Source organism: Eucyclogobius newberryi, unplaced genomic scaffold, assembly GCF_026437365.1.
Source record: "Eucyclogobius newberryi isolate DKJ021-1_F unplaced genomic scaffold, fEucNew1.0.hap1 SCAF_15, whole genome shotgun sequence".
Classification (NCBI taxonomy): domain Eukaryota; kingdom Metazoa; phylum Chordata; class Actinopteri; order Gobiiformes; family Gobiidae; genus Eucyclogobius; species Eucyclogobius newberryi.
Window position 1 is genome coordinate 21485287 of NW_027315779.1, and position 19489 is coordinate 21504775.

Sequence of the window (19489 nt, forward strand, 5' to 3'; positions counted from 1 at the left end):
AATATGATTAAAGCTTAGTTAGAAATTCCTATCGGCATCGGCATGATCTGCAAAAATGCCATTATGCCAGTTTGAATAATGCAAAATTGTCAGTACGATTTATCTTTTAAAAAAAATTACTTTTTTTTTTTTTTTGGAATGTTAGGTTGGATCAAAGACTATATATATATATTGTATTATTAGACTCTTTACTCTTGCAAGGTGTAAGTTGTGGTTTCCTATAAATAGCATTAAAACCCAATCAAGGACATCTTGGCATTTTATGACTTTCCTGCATTATTTTTACAATAAGAAACACAAATGGTTGAGTCATGATAAAATGAAAGGACCAAAAGACTCCTAGACCTGCGTTCACATCAATAACTCCACTTTATAATGGCAAATGCAAATGGAGTGTTTTTAAAGTGCACAATCCACAAGCTGAAATTGTAATAATTCAAGCTAAACATTTTACACATAGTACTAGGAGCCTCTTGAATTCTGCTTTATGTTGCCAATATTCCCTGAAAGAGAACCTTGAAATAAAACCCACTTAAGCCCCATGTCTTCCCCTCCAGAGTCTAGTTAAATCCTTGCTGTGTATGGCCCTGATTACCGAGTGCTACGGGTCTTACATCAGCGCACAACCTTGACTTCCAGCAGGAAACAAAGTGCATGGGTCAATTATGGCGATACCTTATTTTGCTTTTGAGACGGGGGATGTGATCTTAGATACTCTGGCACACAAGACACACCTCGAATTTCAACTATAACATGGCCAACTCCCAGATCAAAAGTGTAAATAAATAAAAGACAGATTGTAGAAGTATTATTACATTTGGCAAGCGGTATAGACAAGGGCACATGGGACGGTGCTGGTATGTTTCTGCGCTACACATGGCCGCTCTGAGGCCTTGGAACAGTGGTGCAGCGGACTACAGTGAAGAGAGAGCAGCTGTATGGGGACATGGGGACGGGTTCAACAATCAGGCCTTTGTCACTCAGGCATCTGCCGCTACAGCTCATAGAAGCACCACAAGTTACACCAAGGGGCAGTTATACCAGCGTGACACCTTTGACCTGGTCTGATTTTGTTGCCAAACTTGGGTTGGGTTGTTGTTGGGTTGTTTTAGTTGAGCCAAATTACAACTTGACTGTTAAGAACATAGAATGTGGAGGATTTTAACTGCATGTCTTAAAATACTTCATTGGAATTTCAGAGGTGGTTAGCCAAATTGTATACTTCAAAATATGTTTACTGAGATAGAAGTAAAAACTAATGACCCACATAATTAGTCTAGTAAGAATAAAACCATATTTGAAGTAACAGTTTGGAGTTAAACTGTATTTAACACTGGTTTAGGAGTTATTCAATTAACATTAAATAATGCAGATTCTGTTATTTCCATATAATGACAAACTAAACCCTACACGTGAAGGTGTAAAAAGAGCAACTGTTTGAATCATCTAATGTTGTTCAATGTTCAAAAATTTTTGGTCACTATAGACTTTATTATTCACAGTGGGAAGAATAACTCCACAGTAAAGTTACTTCAAACTAAATTGTACACAAGCAGAAGTAAAAGTGGCAGAAAACTACTCTGAAAAGCAGGTTACCCAGTTAAATGTAACCGAGTAAGACCCACTTTAGTGCAATATATAATGGGATGGTTCTGCCCTTAACCAAAAACACCTGAAGGTTAAAATTAACCGTTTTAATAATTCTTGCCTGTAAAATTACAATATTAACCTTGATTATTGTTGCAACACACAATCATATAATCAGATTGACAGTCGGATTGTGAAAAATGATCAACATATTTGTGTGACCCATTGTCAAGCAATATTCCTTAAACGGTTCATACAGTTTAGATGCATTTCTCCATCGTTGTAACGCATGTTCTTTTCAAAGCCAAACTTGGCCAAAGAGCACCATCTAGTGTTGATGTAAAGCATTGAAATTAAACAGTCTGGTATCTTTATGGCCATTTTATTAATTTTTTGACAAATATATATGATGTTTTGCCTACAAAGGAAACATAATTTCCAAAGATACATTAACAACAAATTGATTCCTGCAAATACAGGGGGAAATTATACACAAGGGTAGAATAATTCATTATTGTGAATTATCTTAAGTTGGTCTGTTTTTGGTAATGATAAAAAAAAAAATACCAATGGGACATTTTAATATGGAGTAAGGATACAACGAGTGTCTGCATCAAGGCACAGAAGCATTGACAACTGTCAGTGGAGGAGTTTTTGCCAATAAGTTGGTCCCATTGGTCAGTACCAACTATACAAACTACATAATATGAAACAAAACATAGGATACAAATTTGCTCCTAAAATAATAATAATAATAATAATGATCACAAAATAAAATAAAGATAATGTACAGAGCTCAGAACATCACAGCTCTAGGATAAAATTGGTGTTATTAGGGGGGTGATGACATCTTAGATTTTGAATGGAAGACCTGCACCTATTCCAGAGGATGGAGCTCACTAAGCAATCTTTTGTCCTGCTGAAGAAACTCCTGTATGCTTCGGTTTCCCTGCCTGAAGTTGCTCTCCCTCCTTGAAAATGGCAAAATGACCTGCAGTCTGAGAAGAGTCTCAATGTTAACAAAGCTTTTGATCTGTGACGTCCGGAGGGCATCGAGCACAGTAGTTGGGAGATAACCTGCCAAGGGATCCAACCATTTGTCCTTCCACAGCGTCATCTCAGCGTGGAGTGAGGCCTCATCTGGCAAATCCTCCTTGTACAGATTACCAACAAGACCACTCAGAATGCTGGTTTCTACTTTGGACATTGCATAAGGCACAATCTCCAGACACCGCAAGGCATCTGTTACTTTTTCTGTGAAGACCTCCTCAATTTCTTTTATTGAATGCTCAATAATCTTCTTAGTAACTGACTCTTTGTAAAACTCACAAAGTGGTTCTAAAAGGGCTGAATGCAATAACGTAACATTAAGTTTCGTAGCCAGAGCAACAGCTTCTTCAAACCAGGCCTTGTGATGACAGTCTACTTCAGCCAACAGCTGTCCAAGCTGAGCTCTGCGCTCAGGCAAACCGCTCACAGCCAGTACCACGTCTAGAGGCTTTCCCAGCAGCCCCTCACTCAGCTCGCAAGTTACTTTCAGGACATTTTTCTGCACCACTGTCCCTAAGATAAATTCAAAGTTTCTGATTGCAGTGAAGAACTCTGAGGCTTGCTGCTGAGCAGATGTACTTCCCTGACCTTTTAGTTCATTCAAACAAAGCACAACCGCTTCTAAAACCTCCACCATCACATGGTGCATGTCATGACTCTTCTCCCAGTTTTTCATGAGTTTATCCCTAAGCTCATTACCCTTTGCTTCATTATGACAAAACACGTGCAAGATCATGTCCTCTAGTCTGTTCTGTCGCTCGACATCCTCTGTTAACCAGTGTAATATCTTCTGGATCAAAACTGCACCATTGGCTACTTCTGTTATGGGAGAGGATTTGGCCAGCCACACATTAAGGGACTGGGCTGAACTAATTGTTCTTTCAGCCTTTGGGTACTTTGCAGCGAGGGCCAAACAAACAGCGCTCATCATTGCACCTACTTCCCCAACACTCAACATCGCCTGCCCTCTGCAATACTCCATGTTGAGCCCCCATTTCTCAGACAATGCACTCTCAACTGCATCCGTGAGGCTAAGCACGTCGTCAGTGAAAGGAATGAAAGCTAAAGTCTCTTCACACTGAATATCTTCTGAGTTTAGATATCTGATGCACAGGGGGATGTACAGGTGACCTTCTATGTCTACCTCTTGTTCAGTTATAACTGCAAAGAACCGAGAGCCCCCAAGTTCCTTGAGGATTTGCTCACGTTGTTGAGGTTCATAGAAAGAGACTGCCTTCCTTGGTTCTTCAGTGATCGTTGATGCTTCTGGGAGCTGCTCCACCGGTACCATGGAGCTATCCATTTCTTCCATCACAATTTCCACTTCAACAACTTCTAAAACAAGAAAAAAAGAAAACATTTAAATTACCCAATAGCCAACTAAATGAATGCATTAGCATTACTGAAATACTTGCCGCTTTCCAAATGTAGATTCTGCAATGTTGCCATGACCTAAAATGAAACCACACTTTTTAGAACTAAAGACTCACTTTACAGTAATTGGAGAATAGGAAAGTTTTGTTGTTTACCTTTGAAAGGCATGGTCGGCTCTCAGGGTTGAGTTCCATACATGCCTCAATCACCTCTGGAAGCCTCAGCAGGGTCGTGGCATGAGAGAGGAGCATCATGTGATCTAGTTTGCTGCCTTTGCACACTGTGTTTTTGAAGACATATCTAATGGAGTTCAGAGTAGTCTTCATTAGGTCGAACTCCATACTAACGCTGGGCAGGACTGCAACTTGCCTCAGCAGGAGAGTCACAGTGGGGTGGTTTTTGGATTCTACATGGGCCAGTGTTTCAGCTATCGATGTTGGAGGAGCCATGTCCTGATACTTCTCTCTCCACACGGCGGACCAGGCATTGAGCTCCTGTTCTGCTGCTTCTGGCTCAGGAAGCTCTCCAAGATACAGTCTGAAGGGTTGGTTTGTGGACTCGGACAGAATTGGCTCTGGGTTGCAGGAGGGCAGCAACGACAAGACTGACAATGCTTTTAAATGCACATCGGAAAAGTTGTATTTCATTTCATCGATCAGACTTTTAAGGAGGGGAATACTCAGATTTTCTCTATAATAAACTTCAGGAGATTCATAGCCATTCACCTCCTCAGAAAAGCACACTTGTTCAGGGGCAATTTTAGTAGCAAGTTGAAATGCCTGCTCGAACCAAGTGCTGTGCATGGTGGTGATGTTTGCCAAGGTTTTTCCAAGTGTGTCTATGATAGAGGGGATTTTTTCAACCTCACAGAGAATATCAGCAGGATTTCCACACCGAAACACTGTGCTGCAGTTGCGCAGAGGAGCACAAGCGTTTTTTATGATTATAAGAGAAATGATAAAATCTACATTTCTCAGTGCGGTTGAAAAAACCTGTGCATGCATGGATTTGGCTCCAGTGACACTAGAACCAACCGCATCGACACAACTGAGAACACCCTCCAAGGTTTCTGCAAGTACATCGAAGAAGTCCTCCCTTTTTCTCCACCTCGAGTAGCATGTTTCTGGGCTTTCCTCTAACGCTTCCCTGGGCATGTTGAGCAGCCCATCCACTGCATGTGCCAACTGCCTCTCCAACTCAGGGTATGCATCAAAAAACAGCAGAAGGTCTTCAGCAACACTCAGCATTTTAACTACTGAGGGACAAGGCACGCTTTGTACCAGCCAGTGACTAAGGCCACAAGACTCACTGGGTGTGACAACAGCAAGTGGATAATTTTGGAGAAAATCTAGAGACATTTTCTTCAGGCTTTGGAAGCCTGTACCACAATTCATGAAAGCCTGTCCACGACACTGAGCCATGTTCAGTCCCCAGTCCTCACAGAGAACATTTGCCAGGTTGTGCGCTTGAGAGTCAACACCACAGTTCTCCTTAAACTGTAAGAATCCTATTAATTCTACTTTGGGCACGGAGTCTCCTACATACCTCACAAAGACAGGTAAGTAAAGCAGGCCATTGATATGGACTGGCTTATCTATAATAAGTGAGAAGAAGGGTGAGTCCTGTATTTCCTTGCGTATAAAATCTCTGATACCTTGGATAACAAGTGTACTCATTTGGGCCACACCAATGTTACATTTGTTCTCACTTTCAAACCAGTGACACATGGACAGCTCCTGGAACACGAGCTCACGATTCTCCTCAGAAATATCAGACAGACTACAGTTCTTTTTTCCTAACTCTGTAGCCAATTTGAAAACTATTGCAAGACTTTGACAATTGTCTCCACTGTGGCCATTTTCATCTGCAGCTTTCATCTCCTGGTCTTCACTCATGTGAGCCGGCTGATCAGTTTGGGGTTCTTCTTTATCCACTTTAACCGTTTCAACTAAAGCGCAACAAACACACATATGACAATAACACAAAATGTGGCAAATATGCTATATTAGAAAGTTATATTGCCTTACCTTCCATTTTGATTTCAATGTTTTTGTTGAAAAACTTTGATTCCCTCTCCTGAAAAATAAATTAAAAAAAAAGGTCAAGAAACTATGCTTGCACCAAAAAAGAAGATATGTATATGCACACTTACCAAACAGATGCCCTCTAAAGCCTGCGGTGTGGCCTTCAGACACTGGGTGACCATGCGATCCAAGTCTCGGCTGAAGTCGGAGCTCACTTGGAGCAGTGCGAGGCATGGGGACCGGTCCTGGGGGTCTGTATTCCTCAGATAGTTCAGAAACCTCTTGTGGCGCATCACAACCCCACAGTTCTCCAGAGCTGTGCTGGGTAACACGGACATGATCTTCAACAGCACATTGATGTTGCCAAAGTACTGCATTAATGGCAAACGTAAAGTCTGGAACAAAGAGCCTGGAGTGGTGAGCGAAGCCTTGGTCTTCCAGGTCACTCTCCAACAGCACAGCTCGGTGAAGAAGTTGTCTGCATCAGGAAGATCACTACTGTACAGCGGGAGTTTGGACTTTAAGCTCTCAAACATGTAACTCTTTGTGACGGAACTCGGGACAAGGGAAAGAAAATTTAGAGCTTCTTTGTGGTCATCTGAAAAATAGTCTTTTACAGCATTGATCAGGTTATCTACCAGTGGCACACTCAAACTATCTTTGTAGAAACCAACTGGCTTCATCATTCCATCTCTTTGCAAAGCGCTTTCAGGGACTTCAATTTGCACTCGAAGACTTTGAGCAATTGCACAGGACTCATCAAACCAGTTCTGGTGAAACACTTTGATGTTGGTTTTCACTCTGTTTAGTGTAGCCACAATACCACCTATGTGGCAAAGTTGAGATGCAGCACTGAAGTGGTCCTTTTGGAGGCCAGCACTCAGGTCTTTAGTGAAGGACGATGTGTTCTTCAACACAACCATGGCAATGATGAAATCAAAGTCCATCATCTTTTGCAGAAGTGCCAGGGCTTGTTCAGACAAGGCCTTCCACCTCTGAGGGTTGTTTTTGATTTTCCCTAGACACTCAAACAGGGGCTCCAACATCTGCACAAACGTCTCATAGCAGTCATGCATCTCCTGCCAGACAGAACAGAACTTTCCTTGCAACTCTTGAATTTTCTCATAGGTCTCCCGGAGACCTTTGGCTATTACAATGTCAAACTGTTTTTCTAGAGCATCAGTGCTGGCAAAAAACATCATAACTTCTTCAAAGGTCTCCAGGGCTCTGGTAATAGCAGGCACTGGGATGGATTTGGACCACCACATGTTGAGTGAGTATGAAGAACAATGTGTGCTTATTGCAAGTGGATATTTCTCTTGTATTTTGCAAGCAAAAGCCTTTAACTTATAGGACACATCACCTGAGCCCAAGTAGGCCTGACCTCTGCAGTTTTTTAAGTCAAGATGCCACTTATTTGTTACAATTTCAAATAAACATTTAACCATAGCCTCACAAGAAAGATCTGCCTCAAGAAATCCCAACAATTCCAACCGCATAACATCAAAGCTGTCAACAAATCTAAGAAAGAGTGGAAGGTAATTATTTTCACCCATTTTAACCACTCTGTCGATGAACAAGGAAAAGAATGAGCCCCCGACTTCCAAGAGAATTCCCTCTCTGACAGCATTTTCACAGACCACGAGAACTTCTTGCATTTCTGACTTTGTGACATATTCAGTCTCTCCTTCCAGAGCAGGAGGGGCCTCGGCGTGGTCCCGGTTTTGGCTGCTGTATGCGGCCACCACTGCAGACTGCAAAGCAGACTTCAGAGCTTCCCTGTCAGTCTCCGCACACTTCAACTCCACAAGTCTATCAGCATCCATCTCCAGGTTTATGAACTGCAATTCCTCCTCAGTGTCCTTTTCAGCATGGTTTCCCACTACAAAAAACAAACATTTAGACAGAGCATAGGTTGGTTTTAAAGAACAAATGAATCAAAACATATATTGCTACTAATTCCCATGTGGCTTCATCTGTCTGCTATTCTTTCAGTATTGCTTTGTCGTTCCCTCGCCCCAGTTCCAATACTCGGCTTCACTTGAGAAGAAATCTTAATTGATTTGTTCATTACTTTTATAGAAGGCATACTCAATGTTCTAATCATGCATACCTTCAAAACAGCATTCACAATACTATCAATTATTTGATCTACTGCCCACCTTGATATGAAACTTAACATTTTACTTCCCCCAAGGCGTGAGCAATATTGACAAAAATGAATCTTTATTTTTTTGGGGCGAGTTTCCCGATAACGATATTCAGACATGAGTCCAGATGACAACAACTGAATCTTTTTCTACAATGGAACACTCCTGGACGAATGAGGGATTATACCGACATTCAGACATGATGTCAATCCAACGCATTAGTTGAGCTTTAATTATCAGACTAAAATTAAATGTCTGTCATATTAGCTTTTCAAAACAACATTCCCATCATCATCTACATTTGTATATATTGCCCATTAGGCACAATTACCAAATCACAGCGGTTGCAATTTCTTGAGTAATATAATATATATATATATAAATAAATAAATATGATTTCTATTTAGGGATTTTTCTTTACCCTGAAATTGGATTTGTGCATTAGTTTAGCAGTTCAGATTTAATTATTCTCGTCATTTCGATGGAACTGCTCATGGACGAGTTTCAAATGTACTGAATCCCGAGGAAATCTAATCCCGAAATTTCCTGAAATTGTGCAGCCCTAATAGACACTCATGTGTAGATTACAGCAGATTATTATTCAGGGGACTTCAGAGTAAAAGGTGCAAATATATTTGTGCATTTCTGTCCTGGACATGTTTATTGCTTGGCATCAACTAAAATGTAAACATAAATCAGTTTTGAAGATGGTTATGTAACGTGTACGTAACCTAATAAAAGTACTGCGATCTTACCTGGTGCAATCTTTTCTTTTGCGCTGTCATCCTAAATTGGAGTACAAATACAAAATACATTAAAATGTGTTAACAGTTTAAGTACACTCGCAAACCAAAAGTAAAATGGCCCACCATTTGTAGCAACTGCAGAATATCAGGATGCTTTTGGACAAAGGAGTCCACCATTTTCTCTGCATTGAAGTGCACATCTTGGTTGACGTAGATAAATGCCTTGCTGCATTGTCTTTGGTCCTCAGGTGTGGTGTTCAGGTAGACTTGGCACCGCTCCTGTACCATATGGTACTGCCCATACACATCTGCCTCAGCATTTACACATGGGACAGTGCCCAACACCCTCAGCAGATTCTGCACATTTGGGTAGAAGCCGATGTCTTGGATCTTTAGTGTGGCAAACACAGTAGTGGGGAGGATTCTGCGTTTGCTGGCATGTCTCCACTTTACTTCCCAACAGCCCAGTTCTTCATAGAAAGTATCTGGCCTCGCAAGGTTGTTCAGATTGGCATCGGCTACTTTATCTCTGCGAATGCTGAAATTATGGTCAGCCATGTAAGACGGCACTAATGAGAGCCACCGGAGAATGCGAACCATCTCTATGCCTAAAACTCTCTTCACCTCCAAAACTAGATACTGTAGGATGGGCCGGCTCAGAGTTTCTCTGAACAAGTCTTCTAGTGGGGTCTCTGCTGTGTTTCCCTGGTCCGTCTCAGGTTTGGTGACTTCAACACCAAGTTTCTTTGCCCTTCCAACAGCATCAGCAAACCATTTTCTATGCAATATTGCAAGCTCTTGTTGGTATTTGCTTAGCAACTTTAAGGCATTAGAAATGCTATACTGTAAAGTACTGCTGACGCTGATGATTCCCCTGAGGCTGGAGTTCAATATGCTCACACAACAAAGTGTGTTCTTCAGAACAACAAGAGTGATGATAAAATTAAAATTTTTCAAAATTGGCTTGAGCTTGGCCATTTTCTCAGCAGTGTCCTCATCTACCTTTGAAATGATTTCATTGATGCAGCTGAGGAAAGGCTCAAGGATGTCCAACATAGTTAGGAAAGCATCAGTGCCATATTCCCAGTTACTACTTAAACACATCTTGATTCTATCTACCTCACCTTTGATGTGCCCATATGCCATTTGAATCTTTCCTTCCAGTCTCTTGAATAGCTCTGGTGTTCTCCTGAGTAATGAGGCCACCTCCTCCACAGTGTCAGCCACATTTTGAATGGAGGCCACTGGCATGCAGCGCATAATCCAAATGTTGAAGGCATACGGCTCACTTGGTGAGAGAACTACCTGTGGGAACTCCTGGAGTATTCTGCAGGTAAGGTCTCGGATTTTTTGACACATTTTACCTTTGACTAGATAGCTTATCCCTCTGCAATGCTCCATCCTCAGCCCCCACTTGTTTCTCAACTCCGTGATAAGAAAATAAAAAAGATTCTCTGCATCGACATCACATGGGAAAAAGCCAATTAAGTGCTTCTGTGGTAATCCTGCAACTGTGACAGAGCGAATATAAACTGGAATCTGCTCCTTTCCTTCTATGATTGTCACTTCCTGAAGAAGAATGGAAAAGAACCGTGCCAAGCGGAGGCTGATTTGAATTTCCTCACGCATTAGGTCTTCACTAAACTGCAAGATTTCTTTTTTGTCTATCTTCTCCACACAAATACGATTAAGAGCCTGCTGACCCCTTGCACCGCCAATAGGATCGTCAGTGGTGTTTGTGCCATTTATGCTGAATCCAGTGAGTGCCAAGATTTCTTTAAAATATGCTTTAAGTGTATCTTTTGCTTTACAGGTGGCTACATCTTCCTGTGTTTGGGTTTCATCTTGCAGATCAAGTGCTGAACTGTTTTGATCACACATGTCTGTTGTCTCAGCAACTTCTGGAGAGAAAGATTATTTGGGTTTATTGTCGTACATATGAATTACATTACAGTGCATTTAAAATATTATTTTGGGAAACCAAATACCTTTAGTTTTCTTTGTAGAGGTGTGGTCCTCCGCAGTCTAGAAGCAAAAAATAAATAAAAATATAATCACTTTTACACTCAAGTTAAAACAGCAAATACCCGGCATTGTGACTTACTGAATCTCCAGCTCGCTTTCTGTTGACTGGTTGATTGTTCACTGGCACTGTTGGGTCAAATATTGTTGGAACAGCATCTTCTTTTAGAACAATGTGCGCGTCATCCTAAAAACAACAATAATTAGACGGGAGCCAGATTTCTCTTTTGATTAACATTGTATTATAATTACATAGATCTAAAAAACACATTTACAAAAGTTGACCCTGATTATGCCTCAATGACTACAGACAAATATTTGATATATATATATAACAAAAGTTTGCATTTTAATATTATTATTTGTACTTTTTTTTATTAAATTTGTATTAAACATTATTGTGAGTACATCTGAAACCCAGCAAAACGTTTTTAAACAGAGAAGTTTACAAGTCAAGTTATAATACTGTGCTGCTTCCTTATTTCCTATAGAGGTGGGAGATACTAAAGAAATGGGTACCAACTTTTATATGGTTGTGTTGGAAATGTACAAAATTAAGACTGATGCTATTTTAAAATGCCAGTTAATAGAGCCGATATTAATATTTACCAGTAATATATTCTGAATATCATCAAGAGGATAATAATAATAATAATAATACTACATCAACACATTATTTTCTGAATACAACATTTGTAATCAAATGAAAAGCGATTAGTTGTCTTACCTGCAGGGAGATCATGGCAGGCTCGAAGTGCTTTGCACATAGTTTGTAGGTCTTGTGCAGGTGGTCTGGGGCTTCTGATGCCAAGTCTTGGCGATGACATTTTGTCAACCATAGTTTACACCTGGAAATACAGTAAAACAATACCGATACAATTACACATAGAGGAAACTAAAGCTACAGGCCAATGGCGTTTAGTAACTAATATGGACACGCACCTAAACATTTTATCATTTAAGTTCAGTTTGTTTGTTTGCAGTAGCATTGCAACAGGCGATGCATGTCCACACTCCTTTAGAAAATAGTCTCCAGATTAAAAACTCTACAGGTTGAGCAAGCTTTGATTCACAATTGGAAATAAAAGTGTCTATCCTGACATTAGGGCAGTGACCTGTTAGTTACTCTGCCTAATGAATGCGCACTTTCAGTCGATAGGTGTCGCGCAGCGATGGAAACAACGCTAAAGTTAGCACTTTGTGAAAAGAAAAAACAAAATGTACGAACATCAGGGAAGACTAGAGAGAGAACGAGATAGTGCGATTGGCACAGGTTTTAGACCACAAACACAGAGTTTATGACCGCCGTGGACTTTACTAAAGAGAAGCACAGAATGCGCCATTTTCCACTGAATTGAGATGGACACTGGCTGCCAACATGCTGTGATGCTAGTATCAGTGCTAATATGACGCGAACACGTTTCCTTTAGATCGGAGTTAAAATGATCCACAACTGTCTTTGTATATAACTCACAAACGTACCGTTCAGCGTCCAGTGGAAAGCTGAAAAGTGGGGTGTCCTCGTCCTCTCCTGGGTGAGAACCACAGTTGGATGCAGCGCAGCAGTCAGTCATTTTGGTTTGCAATGTAGCCAGCTAACGAGTCAGCTAGCTTCGCTGGTGGTTGCAAACTGAAAATGCTTTAGTACATAAAAACTACATGAGATTCTAAAGAGTCATAGTTTAGCCTGAACCTGCAAAACGCAAGACCAGTTTCAATGTTGCCTTCGATTGATGAATCAGGAGAAAACTAAAAGTCGTTCAAATCCATGCTTCCAAAGTTGCTATTCGGCGACATGAGCGAACCAAACGCGTGAGCTCGAGATGTTTAACCAGGAACTGGACTGTGCAGTGCAGGGTGTTGACCACCAGGGGGAGGCGCAACTACTACACCCTTTGTGTAGGGTTTATCATGGATCTATTATTTTATTTTATTTATGAACAACTGTCTATATTATAGGCTGAACAAGATGGGGGAAATAGCATAATATAATGGCAAATTATATTAATATCATATATACCAAGTTATAGTTGCTACTAGTTTGAAATAATTTTAAACAGAACATTTTATATAAGATAATCCTTTATTATCTTAATAAGATAATCCTATATCAGTTTTATTGAGGCAGACAGAGACAATTACCAAATCATACCCATACAACAACGAACATGGCATAAAAAATATTTTAGTTTTGAATATCACAACACATACTTTATAAAGGTTCTAACCACAACCACACTTTCACAATTTAATTAGCATAATTTTTTACATATAGTTCAACCACTGAATCCACATCACACTGAACATGAGAATTGATGTTCATAAACGCAATACTTTTAGATTTCATTTTATCAGGGACATCTTCCATGTACCTTGTGAAACGATCATACACCACAGTGCTAGTTTCGTCAAGAGACAAACAAGGCATGATGGCAAGCATTCTCAAAACTGCCAACATGTTTGGGAAGAATTTCATGTCAGGCAGCTGCAGTGTGTCTTGGATATTAGTGGGAAAACTTTCCTGTTTGCTCTTTTTGCTCCATTTGACCAACCAACAGTTGAGCTCTGCAGAGAAGGTGTCTGCATTTGAGACTACATTTTTCAAGACCTGCACACAATCCTCCTCTGGTTTAACAGATTTCTTTTGCTCAATAGCAGCAGGAACCAGTGCCACACCTTTAAGCATTTTCAGGACATGCTCGCTGAAGACCTCACTCAACTCTTTGTACAAGCCACTCACCACAGCAAATGACACATAGTCCTTGTAGTAATTAACTTGCTGTACTGGAACAGCTTCCGTCTGTTTTCTCAAAAAGGACCGAGGGGCCTTGACTATGACGTCCACCGCAGCTGCAATACTGGCTGCTTCTTCATACCAGAATTCATGGTAAACATCGATGTTGTCTGCCACCTCCTTTATCGATTGCAACACCGCTGGAAGAGAGTTTGCAGCAAAACTGATATCGACCGCATCCCCCCACATGTTTTTACTGAAGGCCTGTGTGAGAGCGGTTATATTTTTCAACACAACTAATGTCATGAGAAACTCAAAATCAGTCAAAGCTTTTGAAATGACCATCGCTTCGTGTGCGACCTGGTCAGTCCACCTCACATCTTCATTGTCGTTCACACTGTCTAACCAAAGCAGCAAAGACTCGTATATTTCAACTCCAACCTCGAAAACATTGTGGCTACTTGTCCACTTAGTTTGACAAACGCTCTTTAATGCATCGGCTTTCTCTGCTCTGTCTTCATAGAAAAGAGAAATGGCCTGCTTAAACTCCTCAATCAGCAAAGGAGAGCGACTGAAGAAAGCCTCAATCTTCTTAAGCGTCGACATGACAAGCTGGACCCCCGGCGAAGCAATACTATTGGCCAGTGAGATATTTACCATTTCAGTTGATCTTATTACACGGACTGTGGCTGGAAATTTCTCTGTAACTTTGGCAGCAAGCTTTTTTATCTTGCCAGAATGTGTACCAGAGCAGGAGTGGGCCTGACCTTTGCACTGTTCCATTTTCAAACCCCATTTTCCAATTATTTCTGTCAGCACGTTCTCAGCCAAGACATCTTCATCTCCACTGAAAGACACCAATCCAAGAAAGCTTTCCTGTTGACTGTTGGACTCATCTACAAAACGGACAAAAACAGGGAGGAACAATTCTCCAGAGATCATCACCAACTCATCTGTAAGTAATGAGAACGGGCCATTTTGTTCGACTTCTTGCACCAGTTTACCCCGGACACATCGTTCACACGCTTCAATCATGTTGTTGAGCTCGTCGGGAAACTTCTCCTTATTCTCATCCCACTTTTTCCTGAGAGTTTCATCTCCACTGTGTATGCGATACTCTAACAGAGCTAGAAAGTTACTTTGACTTCTATTGTTCTCATCGTCATCTCCCTGGTCTGTGGGGGAAATATTATGTCTTCCGAGCAGCAGCACGATTTCAAATAGAGACTTTAAATACTCTCGAGTGTCCTCTTCTTCTGACACGGTCGCTGTATTGTCGGCAGGCTCAGACTCAGGCCTTTTCATCTCTACAGGAGAAACACGCAACATTATTACACAGAATAATTGTGAAACAGTGGATTTTCAAAACAATCTGCAGAAGGTGCAAACGTACTCTTTCTTCCCTTCATCTCCTTTTCATTGACGTTTGCCTTTAAAATATAAAATACACTGCTGTAACAAACAAGATCAAATCATCATAAAGAGTCATGTTCTTCGCTTACAGCATCTTTCCTCTTCCCCTGGCTGGTCTGAGGCGTTCCTGGTGAATCAAAAATGGTTGGAACAGCATCTTGCTTCAGCACCACACCCTGAGCCTCGTGAAACATTTGGGAGGAATATTTACGTGATTGTATACCTCATGTATGTGTAGTTTACGATGTAACTTACACTATCAAAGGCAGATGGTTCAAAATGCTTCCCACAAAGTCTTTCATATTTGTACAATTGCTCTTCAGGTTTGTCGATGAGATCCTCTCGTTGGCATTTGTCCAGCCACAACTTGCACCTGGAATGTTGAATTATGTTATATTTAGATTCACCATTAAATAAGGTCAAATAAAAGGCAGTTATCAAGTAAAGTGCGCTCAAGTTAAGTGACGTCTAGTGGTGCAGATGTATATCACGTTTTTAACATTAATTGAGTATTTCATCGTGTAGCAGTTACTGGAAGGATGCAACTATCTCAGGACTAGTTTCCCCCAGTCTCACATGTGCAGCCTGTCATCTTAGCCTAGCATCCTCTTGTTGTCTGTAACATTACCTTTCTGCGTCCAGAGGAAACCTGAATAATGGTTTCGAGTCGGACTTCCCTCCAGTGCAGTTTGGGACAGCACAGTGACCCTGCATTTCTGCTTTCTTCCAAACTTTATTTAGAAAGCTTTGCTCGGAAGATTTTCAGCGTTTTGTTATTTAGGTCAGCGTCTACGCGCCATTATGACGACTTCCGGTGTCACGCTTCAAAATAAAATCAAAAATGCCTTAGCAGAGATAAAAAGATGATATTCTGACTTGCCCCTGTAGGACTATGATGAACCAGTATTTAACAATTCTATATATATAATCTGGGACCAAAGCTTTGTATATAATCTGGGACCAAAGATTTGTATATAATCTGGGACCAAAGATTTGTATATAATCTGGGACCAAAGATTTGTATATAATCTGGGACCGAAGTTTTGTATATAATCTGGGACCAAAGATTTGTATATAATCTGGGACAAAAGATTTGTATCTCTTCATGAATATCTAGTCTTGTGAGTGTGTTTTGAATGTGAATTCCGGCTTGTTTGAAGCTGCTGACACAGGTTGAACCATGGGCTGAACCATGGGCTGAACCATGGGCTGAACCATGGGCTGAACCATGGGCTGAACCATGGGCTGAACCATGGGCTGAACCATGGGCTGAACCATGGGCTGAACCATGGGCTGAACCATGGGCTGAACCATGGGCTGAACTCGGCAGACCAGTACTAAAGGAATTCTATTTAGTTTCAAACATTCAAAATCCAAACGGAGCCCGAGGAGGAGGAGCCTCGCCCCGCGCGCGCTCCCGGTCTCAACGCTCTGGTTCAAGATCTCGCGAGATCCACGGGGCCAATGACAGGATCCACAGCGCCGAATTCAGACGGATCGTTTTACCCTGAAGAAAGCAGACGTGCTCCAGCCTGGTCCATCCTGGTTTCTCCTCACAAGACGCCAATCAGAGTGAGTTTGACTTTATTCATGTTTCAAATATTGAACTCACTGAATCACCACGTTTTGAAAAGTTGTTATTGTTTGTACTACTGCTATTATTGCGGACTTTTTAAATTGTTTCCAGTGGTCTGAACGTTCCTGTTAATGTTGTTGGTCTCGTAGTTTTTTCAGGATTTTAAAATGTGTTATGGAGTATTTTAGAGTTGCAAAATTACAGTTGGCCGTTCACAAGGGTGATCAAGATTCAAATTTTGGTCTTGAACTATAATTTAATCTACAACCACTCACTGTTCGCTTCAGCTCTACTGTCAATTTAACCGTGCATTTGTGTCAATAGAAATAAGGTCATGGGTTCTGAGTTTGCAGGGTTGTCTATCCTTCACACTTTAAACAACATTCTCGTTTTTTTCTAAAATAAAACAACTTTCAAACAATGTCCGTTGGTTGTTTATTGTTGCGTTAAACTGTCACGTAACTATCAGTGTATCAAATTTAAATATTTATACCATCTTCCTCAGATTTTCTGTGGGAAAGGTCGGCAATAGAACTAGTAAAGATGGACAGCGCCACAGTTTCAAGACAAAACACCATTAGGAAAGTAAGTATCTTAAATAATTGTGACAAAATGCATAGATTCAGTCTCATTCTGTTTTAATTTTGTATTTGTTTAGAGAAACAAGGAGAATGTTCAGCTCGTGCCTGGGGCGAAGTCTTTGATTAAACAGAATGTCTTAAAAGCCGCTCCTCCTGTCCCACCTAATGGAAATAAAACAACTGGCAGAGTGGCACCTGCCAAACAATCTGAGAGAAGACAGGTCATCGGTGGGCCCTCCTCACACTCCTTGGGAAAGACTGCAACCCTAAAAACCTCTGCAACTGCCAGAAGACCAACCCACAGCCAAGACTTTAAAAAAGAACAAGCTGCTAAATTAAAACAGCTAATTGGAGAAGCGCCAAAGCCAACAGCCTTGCAGCCTCCGAGACCTGCTCCCGGCATGTACAAAGGCAAAATTATTGAGTCAAAGATTGGATCCATTTGGAAGTCGGGTGTTCCTGCTACAAGGGACCAGAAATCAACTGCCCCAAACGCAGCATACCAAAAATCTGGAAGTGTGACCACATCTGCAGCAGGGCGCGGCTCAAAGACATCAGCTGCAACTTTGAACAGACCTGTCAAACCCACCACCAACAGTCGTCCCCCAAGTGGATTCTCCTCTGCTCGCCCGCCGGCCAGAAGCATGCCGACCACCGCACGCCCGAAAAATGCTACAGTGGATCAGGGCAGAAGGTGTGGGACTTTAATTGTAAAGCCAAAGGTTCCAGTTACAGACAAGACGGCGAGTAAGCCTCCCGCCACTATTGGTCAATACAGGACTAATGTGGAAACTGCAGAGGAGAAGAAGTCAGTGATTTTCAACATAATTCATCTGTAAATTACCGTTTCCATTTATTAAGATATTGGTTTTGTCTTACAGAGCAAAACTTGCAGAATGGCTTGCAGCAAAGGGGAAGACTCTAAAAAGACCAGCTATGACGTCTACAGCCCCCGCCACAAGAAACAAAATGTCTAACAAATCTGATGTTCCTCCTAAATCTCAGCTGACCACAAAGTCTAAATCTGAACCTGAAGTGAAGGCGGAGCCCGAACCAGCCTTTGTTACACCTGCGCTCACTGCAGACAACCAGGAGGTGGTCAAGACGGACAAAAGAGTGTCTTTGATTATGAATACCTCCTTGGACCTGCAAGAAAACTCAGATTTGGACCTCCCAGATGACTCACAGGACGAAGGCATTGATGGAGTTGATGATGTGAGAACAAACTTTAAATTATCATCATTGTTATGGTCTGATCATTCTAATAATGTTTATCCTTTACCAGATTGTTATAAACCTGTGTGATGCACTGGAAGCCTTAGAGCCCCCCTCTCGATGTGATGGTAAGTTTGTCTTCTTTCCCAATGACAGTGATATGTTTTTGTGATATATGGATCAGTGGTTTGTGCTGCAACAACTTTAAATTGATGAAATAGAACACTTCTGATATTTCAGTTACTTGAGCAAATGCACCATTCTGTCTTGTTACAGAGCTCCCACTGACGAATGAGTGCAATGACAGAGAATGTAAACAAGAGTATGTAAAGGATGAAATGCCCGACAATAGTATGGTTAAGAGTGAAAGCAGCGTCAGCGACGACCAGGAAGAGCTTGAAGAGTCTGAGGAAAGTGATGATGATTGTTACGTGAAGGAGAACACACCGCCGATGGAGGAGGCTTCTGTTGTCAAATACAGTGTAAAAACCACACCATTTTTACAAAGGTAAAACTCATTTCAAGCTTCTCCTTTAATTGAAATGAGCGGTAAATTAACACAGGTTTGTTTTTAGTGTCAAGAAGACTATCGAGGGTGAAGTTTGTACCAGCACATCCAAGAACAAAAGCAGCATCAAAGACCTGAAGTTTCTGACCCCGGTGCGGCGCTCCAGTCGTATTCACCGCCATTCTTCTCGTCTGCCCACAATGCTCGCCGACCACGATCCATGCGTGTCGTCACTGGCTGAGCTGTTGACGCTGGATGATGAGGCCAATGCATACATCTATAGAAAGAACCCGGCTCTTTTGGTAGCTCTGCCTGATCAGCCCAGAATATAAAGCTGTTTGGGTCTCAAATGTTTAATGGGAATTCAAAAGTTTGATTTTGAAGGTTATTTGTTTCTGAATGTATACACTAAGCTAATACTTTTGAGATTTGAAACTTTGAGTTACTAATATATTTGTGCAATTCATAATTAAATGTCTGATGTGAAGACTTGTACTTTTCTGCTAAAT

The 19489-nt window shown here is 41.2% G+C and overlaps 3 protein-coding genes across 3 annotated transcripts; 1 reads left to right on the forward strand and 2 right to left on the reverse strand.

The window, feature by feature from the left end:
- Nucleotides 1–1953: 1953 nt before the first annotated feature.
- On the reverse strand, nucleotides 1954–12802 carry LOC140361100 (uncharacterized). Its single transcript, XM_072446720.1, has 10 exons — nucleotides 12436–12802; nucleotides 11681–11801; nucleotides 11036–11140; nucleotides 10920–10956; nucleotides 9055–10832; nucleotides 8941–8971; nucleotides 6164–7917; nucleotides 6039–6087; nucleotides 4167–5959; nucleotides 1954–4089 (listed from the first exon to the last, which is right to left on the reverse strand). The coding sequence occupies exons 1-10, from the start codon at nucleotides 12525–12527 to the stop codon at nucleotides 4018–4020; spliced, it is 5832 nt and encodes a 1943-aa protein (XP_072302821.1). The 5' UTR covers nucleotides 12528–12802; the 3' UTR covers nucleotides 1954–4017.
- A 321-nt stretch (nucleotides 12803–13123) lies between these two features.
- Nucleotides 13124–15891, reverse strand: thap12a (THAP domain containing 12a). The gene is made up of 5 exons (XM_072446721.1): nucleotides 15729–15891; nucleotides 15356–15473; nucleotides 15190–15282; nucleotides 15081–15117; nucleotides 13124–14994 (listed from the first exon to the last, which is right to left on the reverse strand). Exons 1-5 carry the CDS (start codon nucleotides 15812–15814, stop codon nucleotides 13202–13204), a joined length of 2127 nt encoding a protein of 708 aa, XP_072302822.1. The 5' UTR covers nucleotides 15815–15891; the 3' UTR covers nucleotides 13124–13201.
- Nucleotides 15892–16588: 697 nt separating this feature from the next.
- Nucleotides 16589–19393, forward strand: LOC140361102 (cytoskeleton-associated protein 2). Its single transcript, XM_072446722.1, has 7 exons — nucleotides 16589–16672; nucleotides 17182–17261; nucleotides 17335–18065; nucleotides 18139–18472; nucleotides 18543–18600; nucleotides 18749–18980; nucleotides 19048–19393. Exons 2-7 carry the CDS (start codon nucleotides 17220–17222, stop codon nucleotides 19310–19312), a joined length of 1662 nt encoding a protein of 553 aa, XP_072302823.1. The 5' UTR covers nucleotides 16589–16672; nucleotides 17182–17219; the 3' UTR covers nucleotides 19313–19393.
- Nucleotides 19394–19489: the final 96 nt, after the last annotated feature.